At 45.8% G+C, this 15741-nt stretch overlaps 1 protein-coding gene across 1 annotated transcript in view; it reads right to left on the bottom strand.

Annotated features, from left to right (window-relative positions):
• Positions 1-15741, bottom strand: part of YPEL2 (yippee like 2) — an 81088-nt gene that overhangs the window by 17985 nt on the left and 47362 nt on the right. The window contains exon 3 of the mRNA XM_081945516.1: positions 323-366. Within this exon, the coding sequence (XP_081801642.1) occupies positions 323-366 (44 nt within the window). The remainder of the gene's footprint in view (positions 1-322; positions 367-15741) is intronic.

The raw sequence follows: 15741 nt of genomic DNA on the forward strand, positions 1-15741 counted from the left end.
CTTCCAACTCTGTTATTCTGTTACCCTGTTATTCTCTACTGTCAGCAAGGCAAGGCACAAAGAGTAACACAGCTGTTCCTTACAGCTTATCTTTCAGTAATAAGATAATTTCCTCCCCATCTGGAAGTTTTATTTTAGTCCTCCAGCTACAGATAGCCTTAAAAAGGAGAACAAGGTTAAAACGATTGCAGTTCACAGTCCTCTCTGTTGGCTGATTGTGTCACAAGACCAGGCAGCCGTCATGAAAAAGCTACGGTGAGATAGTTTACAAAGACCAACAACGACCACAATACTTTAAAAAACAAAAACACAAAACACTCACACTGAATTGAAGAGATAGGCTCGCCCTTGACTTCCCTGGAAAGACTGAAAGGCAAGCAAAAATAGGATAAAATAAAATAAAAATGATTAAACTCGGTGGGTAGTATAGAAAGGCAGTTCTAAAAAAAAAAAGGTATATTCCTTTAAGACAAAGTTTTTCTCAACTGTGGCAGCTTGAAGATGTGTGGACTTCAACTCCCAGAATTCCCCAGGCTTGACTAGGGAATTCTGGGAGTTGAAGTCCACCTATCTTCCAGCTGCCAAGGTTGAAGAAAAATGTGTTAAGAAATTGCTAGACTCTCTTTAGGGATTTCTGAATTTCCCCCTTCTTTTTCTTGCGCTCTTATCACACCAATCCACACGCGTCTCCTCAACTGGAAAAAAAAAAAGAGAGAGAGAGAGAGAGAGAGAGAGAGATTTGTTTTATTTTGTTTGCAAAAATGTCTCTGTGCCAAGAGATGTCAATAGTTGATGGAACTGTATCTGACTTGAGCATTTAAGGGGAAAAAATAGACTAGTATTCAACAAAACACACAGTTATTTTAGCCTGCAAGCCCAAGGGGAAAATATGTCAGCTAGGGAGGAAAAATAATCAAAAGCCGAGACAGACAAGCAAAAAAAAAAAAAAAAAAAGGGGGGGGAGTGGGAGAAGAGATCTGAAAATACAGATTTTTAAAAAAAGGGAAATTTATACTCAGCATCGCTCTATAAATAAAAAGAAAAAAAAGGCACTTACAGGAGATCCTCACCTTACAATCATTTGTTTAGTGACCGTAACAAGTTAACAAAGGCACTCAAAAAAAACGACTTATGACCATATTTCACACTTACAACCATTGCAGCATCCCCATGGCCGCACGATTGAAATTCAGGTGCTCAGCAAGCGACTCGTATTTATGACCGTTGCAGTGATCCCCTTTTGGCGATCTTCTGGCAAGCAAAGCCAATTGATGGACCACATTTGCTTAATGACTCTGTTGTTAATTTAGGGATTCACTCAACAGGCTGTGGCAAGAACGGTCGTAAAATGGGGCAAGATTCACATAACAATGGTCTTGCTCAGCAACTGACATTTTTGGGCTCAATTGTGGTCGTACGTCAAGGCTCACGTGTTATAGCTTTCTCGTACGCTTCCTTAAGTCTTTTTTGGTATAAGGTGGGCAGCTATATAAATTAGTTAAATCAATAGAGATTTCCAAACTGGTAGTCCTTGACTTATGACCGGTCGCTTAGTGAATGTTCATGCTATGATGGACCCCGCCCCCCCAAAAAGATTCTTACGATGGAGATTCAAACTTCAAGCAACCAGTCCATATTTACAGACATTTGCGGTGTTCCTCAAACAGCTGACTGCAATTTCCGATATTTTTGCTGGAAAACAATGTCTGCAATTTCTTGCAAAAAAAGCCCACTGTGGACAATGAAGTTGCTTAACAAGTTTATTATTATTATTTATTTATTTATTGAATTTATAGACCGCCCCCTCTCCCCGAAGGGACTCGGGGCGGTGTACAGACAACAAGATAAAAACCATATACAAAATAAATAATCTTAAATACCCCTAAAATCAGATTAAATGTTAGGCTGTACAGTGATAAAAATTAAAAAGCAACCTAAAAACCTACCCCTAAAAATTTAAAATACAGGCTAGAAAGATTAAAACTACGGTTAGGCCAGGCCAGCTAAGTTGAACAGGTGGGTCTTAAGTTTCTTGCGGAAGGAGCGGAGATCGGTGGTCATTCTGATGTCGGGGGGGAGGTCATTCCAGAGGGTCGGGCCCATCACAGAGAAGGCCCTACCCCTGGGCGTCGCCCGCTGGCACTGCCTAGTGGACGGCACCTGGAGGAGTCCCTCTCTGTGAGAGCGAATCGGCCGCAGGGATGTATGGGGTAGGATGCGATCCCGCAGATACCTAGGTCCTGTGCCATGGAGCGCTTTAAAGATGATAGTCAACACCTTGAAACGCACCCGAAAAGCCACAGGTAGCCAGTGCAGCCCGCGCAGGAGGTGTTACATGGGAGTACCTAGTACCTCCCATAATTGCCCGCGCGGCCGCATTCTGGACCAGCTGCAGCCTTCGGGTGAATCTCAAGGGAAGCCCCATGTAGAGAGCATTGCAATAGTCCAGTCGGGACATCACTAGCGCATGGGTGACTGTGTGAAGGGCGTCCCGGTCCAATAGGGGATGCAACTGGCGCACCAGGCGAACCTGGTGGAATGCCCCCCTTGCCACGGCTGTCACTTGGTCATCCATTGACAGCCGGGCATCCAGGAGGACGCCCAGATTGCGTACCCGCTCCACGGGGGCCAGTTGTTCGCCCCCAATGGCCAGTGATGGAACCCACTGGTCGAACCGGGGCACCGGTAACCACAGCCACTCTGTCTTGGAGGGGTTGAGCTTGAGTCTGTTACTTCCCATCCAGTTTTGTGTTCATTGACAACCGTGGATTCACTTAAAGACCGTGGCAAGAAAGTCACAAAATTGGATTCGTCATGTGATAATCTGAAAAATAACCGGCATGACTTACAAACGTAATTCTGACTCAGTGACGGTCGTAAATTGAAGATTACCTATATGGACAATAACCTTAATTTACAAAACAATGTTATGCAACCTGATTCCAAGGTTTTTAAAATACCCTGTTGATTGTAAAGAGAGCAAATTTTCTAAAATTAATCTCATTCCAGTAACTGTCATGTGTCTTTAAATTTGTCAGCTGCCAAATATAGTTGAGGTCCAGCCAGCCAATCCAGCATCACAGTCCTGGGCATGCCCCGCCTCCTCTACATGGCCCCACCTTCATTTAAAGTGAAACATTCTATTTACGTTCTGAGTTTTTAACATCTGGAAAAATAAGCATTTGGTTTGGATTAAAGATGCAGGCAGAGGAAGTATCACGCCACAAGGAGGTTTTGAAAGGGCACATTTTCGTCATGGAGGAGTTTAAAATCAGCGCATTGATGGAAACTGAGAACGCATTTGTTCAAAGAAATAAGAGAGAGCTCTTTGTTAAGTTTCCCATGGGAATTGCCAGATATTTCTTTTGCTGCTTGCTGGAAAGCAGCCACACCAAAATTAAGATTATTTTGTTCAGTGTCTAGACCAGAGTTTCTGAAACTTGGAACATTAATATAGGTGGATTTCCACTCCGAGACTTTCCCAGCCAGCCTGCTTTAAGTTGGGTGGGCTTCCACTCCCAGAATTCCCTAGCCAATATGCTTTAAGTTGGGTGGGCTTCCACTCCCAGAATTCCCCAGCCAATATGCTTTAAGATGGGTGGGCTTCCACTCCCAGAATTCCCCAGCCAATATGCTTTAAGATGGTTGGGCTTCCACTCCCAGAATTCCCCAGCCAGCATGCTTTAAGATGGGTGGGCTTCCACTCCCAGAATTCCCCAGCCAGCATGCTTTAAGATGAGTGGGCTTCCACTCCCAGAATTCCCCAGCCAGCATGCTTTAAGATGGGTGGGCTTCCACTCCCAGAATTCCCAGCCAATATGCTTTAAGATAGGTGGGCTTCAACTCCCAGAATTCCCCAGCCAGCCTGCTTTAAGATGGTTGGGCTTCCACTCCCAGAATTCCCCAGCCAGCATGCTTTAAGATGGGTGGGCTTCCACTCCCAGAATTCCCCAGCCAGCATGCTTTAAGATGGGTGGGCTTCCACTCCCAGAATTCCCCAGCCAATATGCTTTAACATAGGTGGGCTTCAACTCCCAGAATTCCCCAGCCAGCCTGCTTTAAGATGGTTGGGCTTCCACTCCCAGAATTCCCCAGCCAGCATGCTTTAAGATGGGTGGGCTTCCACTCCCAGAATTCCCCAGCCAGTATGCTTTAAGGTGGGTGGGCTTCCACTCCCAGAATTCCCCAGCCAATATGCTTTAAGATGGGTGGGCTTCCACTCCCAGAATTCCCCAGCCAATATGCTTTAAGATAGGTGGGCTTCAACTCCCAGAATTCCCCAGCCAGCCTGCTTTAAGATGGTTGGGCTTCCACTCCCAGAATTCACCAGCCAGCATGCTTTAAGATGGGTGGGCTTCCACTCCCAGAATTCCCCAGCCAGCATGCTTTAAGATGGGTGGGCTTCCACTCCCAGAATTCCCCAGCCAATATGCTTTAACATAGGTGGACTTCAATTCGCAGAATTCCCTAGTCTGCATGCTTTAAGATAGGTGGGCTTCAACTCCCAGATTTCCACAGCCAACATGCTTTAAGATGGGTGGACTTCCACTCCCAGAATTCCCTAGTCAGCCTGGGGAATTCCTACGCCATTATTTATTTATGACTCCTTACAAGGCATATATAGTGCTTTAATTGAAATATGTTACCCGGGAAGGTGTACAATGATGTAAAATCCCAGGAAATATAAGTAATAAACCGCCAAATGAAGTGACAACAAAAACAGACATGAACAGAGGAAGGCCGTAGGCACCAATTGTCTGGAATCCAAATTTTTCACCATCTTGAGGACAAAAAAGGAAGGCCCCTTCTGAGCTCCAGGGAAGACATTCCAAAGATGGAGGACTAGCCAGGGAGAAGGAACCGGAAAGCACTAGATGGTTCCGCCCCAGGCGCCTGATGGAATCAGATAGGTTCCAGACGGAGCTTGGGCCACCTCCTGTAACCCTGACCCGCCCCCGGGTAGAGGACCTGGTGGTCGCGTGGAATAGTGCGACTACCGGGGCCTTGAACCGGGTGGCGCCTTTGCGGCCTCTCCGGTGGCAACGATCCACCCTGGCCCCTTGGTTCACCGAGGAGCTGAGGGTGATGAAATGCCGCAAGAGACGTCTAGAGAGTCGTTGGAGATCCTCCCGTTCCGAATTTGACCGAACACAGGCACGAGCCCATTTAAGGACGTACCTTGTGGCATTGAGAGTGGCCAAACGTCAATACTGTGCCACTCTCATTGCATCCGCAGAGAACCGCCCTGCCGCCCTGTTTTGGGTGTCCCGCTCCCTCTTGTTTCAGAGGCCGCGGGAGGCCCCTCTACAGGACAGGGCAGAGGAATTTGGGAAATATCTGCAGGATAAAATCGCTCAAATCCGGAAGGATTGGGTCCCTGTCAGTGGTCCTAAGGAGACGTCCGTAGCGAGTCTTGAGGAATCGACCTGGGAGGAGTTTGACTTGGTTGCCATCGAGGATTTGGACAGAATGCGCGGACGACTGCGACCCACCACATGTTTATTGGACCCGTGCCCCTCCTGGCTTGTACTGGCATCCTGGGAGGTTACACGAGACTGGCTCCTGGGCCTAGTGAACGCTTCATTGAGCGAGGGGTCTCTCCCGGCCGCCTTGAAAGAGGCGGTGGTGAGACCCTTGCTCAAGAAGCCTTCCCTGGACCCTATGGAGCTGGCCAATTATCGTCCTGTCTCCAACCTTCCCTTTTTGGCGAAGGTTGTAGAGAGTGTGGTGGCTTACCAGTTTCCGCGACATCTGGAGGAAAATGATTATCTAGACCCGCGCCAGTCCGGCTTCCGCCCCGGGCACAGCACGGAGACGGCCTTGGTCACGTTGGTGGATGATCTCTGGAGGGCCAGAGATAGGGGTTGTTCCTCTATCCTGGTCCTATTAGACCTCTCGGCAGCTTTTGATACCATCGACCATGGTATCCTGTTGCGCCGGCTGGAGGGGTTGGGGGTCCGGGGCACCGTTTTGCGGTGGTTCGGCTCCTACCTTTCCGGCCGGACGCAACGTGTGTTGACAGGGGAGGAGAGGTCGACCCTAAGCCCCCTTACTTGTGGGGTACCACAGGGGTCGGTCCTCTCGCCACTCCTGTTCAACACATATATGAAGCCGCTGGGTGAGATCATCCGTGGTTTCGGGGTGGGATATCATCTGTACGCTGATGATACTCAGCTGTACATTTCCACCCCGAACCACCCCAACGAGGCCGTCGAAGTGATGTCCCGGTGTGTGGAAGCCGTACGGATCTGGATGGATGACAACCGACTCAAACTCAACCCTTCCAAGACGGAGTGGCTGTGGGTGCCGGCTCCCCGGTTCAGCCAATTAATTCCATCTTTGGCCATCGGGGGCGTTCAACTCGCCCCCGTGGAGCGGGCGCGCAATTTGGGCGTCCTCCTGGATGCCCGGCTGTCCATGGATGACCATGTGACAGCCGTGGCAAGGGGGGCGTTCCACCAGGTCCGCCTGGTGCGCCAATTGCGGCCCCTACTGGACCGGGACGCCTTACGCACAGTCACTCATGCGCTGGTGACGTCTCGCCTGGACTACTGTAACGCTCTCTACATGGGGCTTCCCTTGAAATGCACTCGGAGGCTACAGTTGGTCCAGAACGCAGCCGCGCGGGTAGTTATGGGGAGTACTAGGTACTCCCATGTGACACCGCTCCTGCGCGAGCTGCACTGGCTTCCTGTGGTCTATCGGGTGCGTTTCAAGGTTTTGATAACGATCTTTAAAGCGCTCCATGGCTCAGGACCTAGTTACTTGCGGGATCGTATTCTGCCCCATACATCCCTGCGACCAATCCGCTCGCACAGAGAGGGTCTCCTCCAGGTGCCGTCCACCAGACAGTGCTGAGGGGCGGCGCCTAGGAGTAGAGCCTTCTCTGTGGCGGGCCCAGCCCTGTGGAATGACCTCCCCCCAGATATTAGGACTACCTCTGACCTCCGCTCCTTCCGTGTAAAGCTCAAGACCCACCTATTCCAAGTAGCTGGCCTGGCTCAACCATGATCTAATTATATCGCTCCTGACGGGTTTTTATTTATGTAATTTAATTGTATTTATTTATTTAGGGGTTTTTAAACATTGTGATTTTAATTGTTTTTATTCAACAGCCCACCTCCTCCTTGTACACGTCTTATTATATGTCTTTGTTATATGTATGTCTTGTCTAGATATGTATTTTATATGTTTCATTGTACGCCGCCCCGAGTCCTTCGGGAGAGGGTGCGGCTAAGAAATAAATATTTATTATTATTATTATTATTAACTGCCCCATCCCTGTCCCATGATCCTCTCAAGTAGGAGGGCTCATGAGGAGATCTTCTTGAGATGTTTGAACCCCTCACAATGGGGTTGACTATGGCAAGGGAAGAGTCTGGTGAAAGGTTTCCTAAAAATGCCCTGATTGATTCATGAGTATCGAGCCAAGCTTCAAGACAAAACCAGTCATTTATTAGGAGCATCATAGGCAAGATCTGTTCGCAGTCAAGTCTATGCTTTGTTTTGATTTATAGCTGAGCTTTACCCGTTCCTCCACTCAGTCTGTGTCATAAATCACATTCCCCTATAAGATGCACTGCTGCAGTAATCTGAGATCTGACTCCAGTTGACAGTATGCGTGGTTCTCTCTCCTCATAAGGCTACAAGTAGTGCAATGGCCCGTAAGTGCGAGGAACAGTCATCAGTTACTTTTTTCAGTGCCGTCATAAGTCAGAACAGTCTCTAAATGAATGGATGGTTGTAACCAGAGGACTTACCTGTGCATATGTGTATGTGTTTGTGGTGCAAGGCCAGTAGTGGCGGGGCGGATAGCAATTTAACAACCGATTTGCCCAAACCTGGGCGAACTGGATGAATCTCACTACTGTTTGTGAAAATACAGAATCCATATAATATATAGTCCCCAACTTACAACAGTTCATTCGGGGAAGGTTTGAAGTTACAACGTGATTTATGCCTCATTTTTCACACTTATAACGGTTACAGCATCCCATCACGTGATCAAAATTTGGATGCTTGGCCACTGGCATGTATTATGACGGTTGCAGTATCCCGAGGTCATGTGACAACCCCCCCCCCTCTTTAGCGAGCTTCTGACAAAGTCATTGGGGAAGCCAGAGTCACTTCACAACCATATGACTAACTTAACAACTGCACTGATTCACTTAACAACTGGTGCAGGGAAGGTTGTAAAATGGGGCCAAACTCACTTTGCAGCCGTCTCCTTAGCAACTGAAATTTGGGGCTCAATTGTGGTCATCAGGACTACTATATATGTATATGAGTATTTTTACATATCTTTATATCTAATCTATATCTAAATGCATATTTATATTGTCTGTCTGTCTGTCTGTCTGTCTGTCTATCATGTCTATCATCTATCTATGTATGTATGTATCTATCATCTATCTATGTATCTATCTATCTATCAGCTATCTATCTATCATCTATCTATCTATCATCTGTCTGTCTGTCTGTCTATCAATCTATCTATCTGTCATCTATCCATCCATCCACCCATCCATGAAAAACAAGGAATATATTTGTATATACATAAACATACATATACAGTACATAAATACAGTGTATACACAAAGGTAGTCCTCGACTTACAACAGTTCATTTAGTGACCGCTCAAAGTTACAACAGCGCTAAAAAAAGTGACTTATGACCATTTCTCATACTTACGACCACTGCTGCATCCCCGTGATCACCTGAGCAAAATTTAGCCACGTTCATATATACGACGGTCGCAGTGTCGTGGGCTCACGTGATCCCATTTTTTGACCTTCTGACCAACAAAAGTCAATGGGGAAGCCAAGATTCACTTTACAACCGCGTGATTAACTTAGCAACTGAAGTGATTCACTTAGCAACGTTGGCAAGAAAAGTCGTAAAATGGGGCCAAACTCACTTTGCAGCCGTCTCCTTAGCAACAGAAATTTTGGGCTCAATTGTGATCATAAGTCCAGGAATACTATATATGTATATGAGTATTTTTACATGTCTATATATCTATATCTATATGCACATTAATATGTCTGTCTGTCTGTCTGTCTGTCTATCTATCATCTATCCATCCATCCATGAAAAACAAGGAATATATTTGTATATACATAAACATACATATACAGTACATAAATACAGTGTATACACAAAGGTAGTCCTCGACTTACAACAGTTCATTTAGTGACCGCTCAAAGTTACAACAGCGCTGAAAAAAAGTGACTTATGACCATTTTTCACACTTACGACCACTGCTGCATCCCCGTGATCACCTGAGCAAAATTCAGCCACTTGAAAACTGGTTCATATATACAATGGTTGCAGTGTCCTGGGCTCATGTAATCCCATTTTGTGACCTTCTGGCAAACAAAAGTCAACGGGGAAGCCAAGATTCGCTTTACAACCATATGACTAACTTAACAACTGCAGTGATTCACTTAGCAACGTTGGCAAGAAAAGTCGTAAAATGGGGCAAAGCTCACTGAACAAAGGTGTCACATATATTTTGGACTCAGTTGTGGTCTTAACTCGAGGACTATCCGTCTATTCCTTGGTTTTCCTATGAATGGACAAACCTACCCTAAAAAACATATCTCTGATTGTTCAACCATTGAGTTTTCAAAGTCGGGTGTTCCCCTGGCTTGAGATTCTCAAGAGGGAATTTCTGATCAGAAATTCAGAAGCCGAGGCAAGCGACGGGGTCACAGACAGGAGGAGGAGACGCGTCAGTTGAACTCCCAAAGTGGCACAAGATCGCGACAATCACACAATTAATCTGCCAGCGGCGCCTACTTCTCGGCCTTTGAATCGATGTCAGCGGGATCAAAAGCCGAAAAAGAAAATGAAAAAATAAAAATAATAATGCCGCTGTAGCTGAGGCAGCTTTGGGGCCAACGCTCATTTATTGCTAAAGACCCAGCAAAAGAAACGAAACACACACGTTTGTACACACAGAGAGAGAGAGAGAGAGCAGATTCACAAATGTGTCAGAGGCCAGTAAATCTTCCTCAATTATCTGACAGTTCGCTTGCTTACATGACAGCTGAGTCAAATGCAAGGGAAAGAAATCTTATTTTTTTTATGCTTGCAAAGGGAGAGAGACAGACAGACAGAGGGAATGAAACTAAAATAGCATCACGTCGGTGGATTTTTTAAAAATAAAAAATAAAACAAAACATTATTACACACAAGAGTTGTCAGTTCCCCATCTTCCCTTGAGAGGTGTGACCCAGGTAGCAAATGGCATGATTTATAGGTCATCCTCGACTTACGACAACGATTGAGCCCCAAAGTTCTGTCGCTAAGCGAGGCGGTTGTGAAGTGAGCTTTGCTCCATTTTGCAGCCCAGCCTTGGTTGTTAAGTAAATCACTGCAGTTGCTAAGATAGTAATATGGTTATTAAGTGAATCTGTCTCCCCCACTGATTTTAGTTGTCAGAAGTCCGCAAAAGGTTGATCATGACAGCTGGTCACTGCAACCGTCATAAATACGAGGCAGTTGCCGAGCGTCTGAATTCTGATCACGGGACTGTGGGGATGCTACAAGGAAAGGTCATAAGTTATTTTTTTCATTGCCAGTTTAATTTTGAACGGTCGCTAAATGAATGTTGTAAGTTGAGGACTATCTACTACAGGGTTATGTTTATTACACACGGGGGGGGGGGGGGGGAAGCATTAGACAGGGTAGTAAATCTGCTTGTTCAGACAAAAATTTGGTCCAGCTTCCTCCTGCTTCCAAAAACAAACAAACAACGAGAAATCTGTACATAAGAACAATAAGGACAGCCGTACTGGTAGTCCTCGACTTACGACCACTGTTGAGCCCAGAATTGATATGGCTAAGTGAGAAATTTGTGAAGCGAGTTTTGCCCCATTTTGCAACTTTTCTTGCCACGTTTGTTAAGTGAATCACTGCAGGTGTTAAATTAGTCACACGGCCGTTAAGTGAATCCGGTCCCCCCCCCCAATGGATTTTGCCTGTCAGAAGGTTGCAAAAGGGGATCACATGATTTCGGGACACTGCGACCCGTCATAAATATGAACCAGTTGTCAAGCATTTGTATGTAAATGACCACGGAAATGCTGTTGATGTTGTAAGTGTGAAATAGTCACTTTTTTCCATCCTGTTGTAACTTTGAATGGTCACTAAACAAACTGTTGTAAGTTGAGGACTACCTGCATTTAATGGTTGCTATAGGTAGTCCTTGACCAATGACCACAATTGACTCCAAATTTCTGTTGCTAAATGAATCATTTGTTAAGTGAACTTTGCCCCATTTTACGACTTTTCTTCTACAGTTGTTAAGTGAATCACTACAGTTGTTCAGCTAGTAACACGGTTGTTAAATGAATCTGGCTTCTGATTACTTGACCCCAGGACACTGCAACCATCATTAAGATGAGTCAGTTGCCAAGCATCTGAATTTACTGCAACAGTTGTAAGTGTGAAAAACGCCATAACTCACATTTTTCAATGCTGTTTTAACTTCGGTCACTAAACAAATGGTCGTAAGTCGAGGGCTACCTGTACTAAATGGGGAATTTAAAAACAGTCACTATAACTAGTAGCTATATAGATTTTCCCTAAATCTGTGAATTCTTTGATGGTCTATCCAGAGCATGCAGGTAGTCCTCGGTTTACGACGACAATTGGGCCAAAAACGCCGGTTGTTTACCGAGATATTTGTTAAGTGAGCGGTGTCCCATTTTATGACCAATCTTGCCACAGTTGTTAAGTGAATCCCTGCAGTTTGATAATTTAGTCACACCATTGTTCAGTGAATCTGGCTTCCCATTGACTTTGCTTGTTGGGAAGGTCAAAAAAATTGATCACACTATCTTGGGACACAGCAACAGTCATAATTGTGAGTCACTTGCCAAGCGGCTGAATTCTGATCATGTGATCATGGGGATGCCCAAAGGTCATAACTGTGAAAAACGGTTGTAAGTCCCTTTTTGGGAACTTCAAACAGTTACTAAACGAACGGTTGAAAGTCCGTTTGTGGATATACATCTGCAAGCCTACACACCTCACCTTAGCAGTGCAAAGTACTGGCTTATCCTAAGCCCGTGATCGTGAACCTATGACACATGTGCCACAGGTGGCATGCAGAGCCCTCTCTGTGGGCACGCAAGCCGTCGTCCCAGCTCAAATCCAGAGAGCATGCTCATGTGTGCCTCCCACCCACCAGCTAGTCTTCGGGTCTCGGCCGTGCATTCGCCGGGGGTGTGTGCATGCGGGAGACACATGCGCATGCGTGGGGGTTGCCTATGAATGCTGGGGGCATACGAACAAGGGCGGTGGAGCATGGAGTGTGAGGTGTGATCATTTTTGCTGCCGGGAGGCTGCCGGGAGGCCTACTAGGCCCTAAACACAGCGCAGGGGGAGCATAGTGGGCGTGGGCGCATGCGCAAGGGGTGGGGTGCATGGGAGGGTGTTTCGCATGCGCATTGCATTGCACGTGACGATAAAAAGGTTAGCCATCACTGTCCTAAGCCAGGGCTCAGCAAACTGCGGCCCTGGAGCTACATGTGGTTCTTTCCTCCGTCTGCTGCGGCTCCGTCACCGGTCGGCGCCACAATTTTGAGAGGAGCTTCCGGTGGGGGGAGGGGAGAGAAGCAGAGTGCGCCAGGAGAAGACTCTATGGCAAGGGGAGGGTTTTCCAGTCGTCTCCACCAATGATAGGGATTTCGGTTATGACAGGCAGAGGAAAAAGGACGCCGCTCTAGGGGGAGACTCTATGGTGGGGGAACTGAACTTCCGGTCAGCTCCAGAATTGAACAGTGGGCTTCCGGTTAGGACCTTTGTGACTCCCGGTGTTTTCTTTTCGGTGGGAAACGGGTCCAAATAGTTTGCCGACCCCTGTCCTAAGCGAATCCTCTCCACACAAACCGGCAGTGACAAATTCGATCTTTTACATGCTTGCGACAAAGATTAGTTTTGAGCTTAACAGGCCAATTCTCTTTTATAAAAACAGATTCTTCCCCGATAAGATTACTTTAAAAGTCTTTCCCTTTATTTATGAGAATGCTATTTTAGAAACCTTACCGAGGGGAGGGAATTGCCATTCATCCTGTTGAGACCGGCAACACAAACAAAAATGATAGATTTATAATCATGCCATTTTTGAAATCTGGGAAACTTGCACTACGGTGTACAAGTTTAAAACAACCATGATTTATAGCAGGGGTGTGTAACTGGATTTCCTCGAGGGCCGGATCAAAACTGCAGTTCTCTCTGGGCTGGATTTGGGGGGAGGGATTTTGAATTTTCTGTGTGGATTTGAGGCATCTGAACGTCCCCCGTGCTACTTCAAACTCTCCTTTTGTCTTGCTCGACGTTTGACTGACCTCTAAACCGTCCATTGCTCAACACAACACAACCTCTCACCAACTTCTCCCTGTGCCATCAAAGCTGGTCGTCTCTAGGGATTTGCAAAGCTCTTGAAATAAGAAAATGAACTTCAAATTGAGGGGCACGGTTTGCAAGGCTCAGGCATGGATGCATTTATGATTTTACACCAAAAATTATATTTAGGCCATCGAGTAATTATCAAATATCCACAGAAACAGCTAGCTTTTGTGTAATGATGAAATGGTTGAAGATTCTGGCCAATTTTACTGCTGGGATAGTCAAACCTTTATTGGGTTATTAAAAGAGATTTACGGAGACCTTTTTTTCCCCAATGGCAGAACTTTCCCCTAGAGCAGGAGTGTCAAACTGGATTTCTTTGAATGCAGGATCAGCATCGTAATTATCTTCCTTGGGCCAGCAAGGGGAGGGGGGCATTGGACAGACGCCTCCAGCAGCACCCTGCCGGCAAAAATGGGGCACGGGGGGGGGGGTCCGAGGCCCCCACGCAACCTGTTTTCAGCCGGCAGAGTGCTGCAGGTGGTCATGGAGGGCAAAAATGAGGCCGGGGAGTGCACACAGCCCATTTTATCTGTCATATACACCTCAGGCCGGTCATTTTGATATTTCTAGGCTGGCCCCGCCCGTGGTCCAGATTTAAGTACCCCACGGGCCGGATCGGTGGTGGGATTCAAAATGTATTAGTACTGGTTCTGTGGGCATGGCTTTGTGGGTACGGTGTGGGTCTGTGGGCGTGGCAGGGGAAGGATACTGCAAAATTCCCTCCCCACCCCACTAACCTGTTTTCCAACTCCGTTCTCCTGTTCAGGGCAACAAAATAAGATCGGCTGGGAGGCAGCAGGGGCGGGGCCAGCCTATTTGCCGGTTCGCCGAACTACTCAAAATTTCCGCTATTGATTCTCCATAACTTGTCAGAACTGGCTGAATACCCACCTCTTGGCTGGATATTGAGTTTGAGACCCCTGCCCTAGAGAATAATCAGATCCGGACTGCAAAACTCTAAATAACCAGCAGAGGGCAGTGAGAAGGATTCGGTGCTGCCCTCTAGTGGGTTTCTGCAGTTTTGCCGCTCAGATCTCAAAGTCCTATTTTTCCAGGCACAGCTACAAATATTTCCCTTTTGAGGCACTTTAAGTGCGATCGTTTGGTTTGAACGAAAGGAAAGAGAAGATGTAGGATGCCAGAAAAGCATTCTTCACATATTTCCATAATCCAGCGCATTGCTTATTTCTTCTAAAGGGGAAAAAAACGAAGCATCAAACTACAAAAGAACAGATTATTCTGTTGGAACTGTGTATGTCTGGGTGCATGGGTGGAACTTAATTAAAAATCCTAATTCCAGGTGCAAATTAAAGTAGTCCTTGACTCACAACGACAATTGTGGCTAGAACTACTGTTGCTAAGCGATGCAGTCGTTAAGCGAGGCACCATGAGACTGTGTCCATTTTTTGTCTGATTGTTAAGCAAATCACATGGTTGTTAAGTGAATCCCCTCTGACTTTGATTGTTAGAAACTGGGAAAGTGATAAATGGAGAGCCTCGGATAGAGTAACCATATATATAAAATGGCTGTTTGTTTGTGTGTGTTCCAGCATAACTCTGGAACGCCTCAAGAAATTTCAACCAAACTTGGTACACAGATGACTTACTTACTGGAAACAAATACTGTGGGGATAAGACACCGCTAAAACCCCTCGGTGTGTGTGTTCTACAATACAATACACTAGCAGAGTTGGAAGGGACCTTGGAGGTCTTCTAGTCCAACCCCCTGCCTAGGCAGGAAACCCTATACTGTTTCAGACAAATGGCTATCCAACATCTTCTTAAAGACTTCCAGTGTTGGGGCATTCACAACTTCTGGAGGCAATTGCTGTTCCACTGATTGATTGTTCTCACTGTCAGGAAATTTCTCCTCAGTTCTTTTTTTTTATATATAATTTTTTATTTTTGAATAAACACAAACAGACAAAACACAACAAACACCACAAAAATATCTTCCATTACAAATTGTAAAAAGTGTTGTCAATTGGTTACAAAGAGCTTCCGTGCATCCCTTCTACAGTCATCACCTACAATTCATCTCAAGTTATATATTTTAAATCAAATATATTTATATATATTACTATCATCATACCTCAATCTTCATAGGACTATAATTGTTTTTACGTCCCTTTATATAAAATATTCCAAAATGTAAAGCAAAACCACATGATGGCATTCCATTATCTATTTTCAACATCATCCAGCAACATTACATCTTTATAATACTTTCTAAATGAAAATTAATTATGTTTAAGAACAAAGTTTCTAAACCTCCTTTCTTAATCACTGTTTAATTTATATCCAATTTCCCTTTTATCA

This window comes from Natrix helvetica (genome assembly GCF_964273705.1).
Source record: "Natrix helvetica genome assembly, chromosome: 2".
NCBI lineage: Eukaryota > Metazoa > Chordata > Lepidosauria > Squamata > Natricidae > Natrix > Natrix helvetica.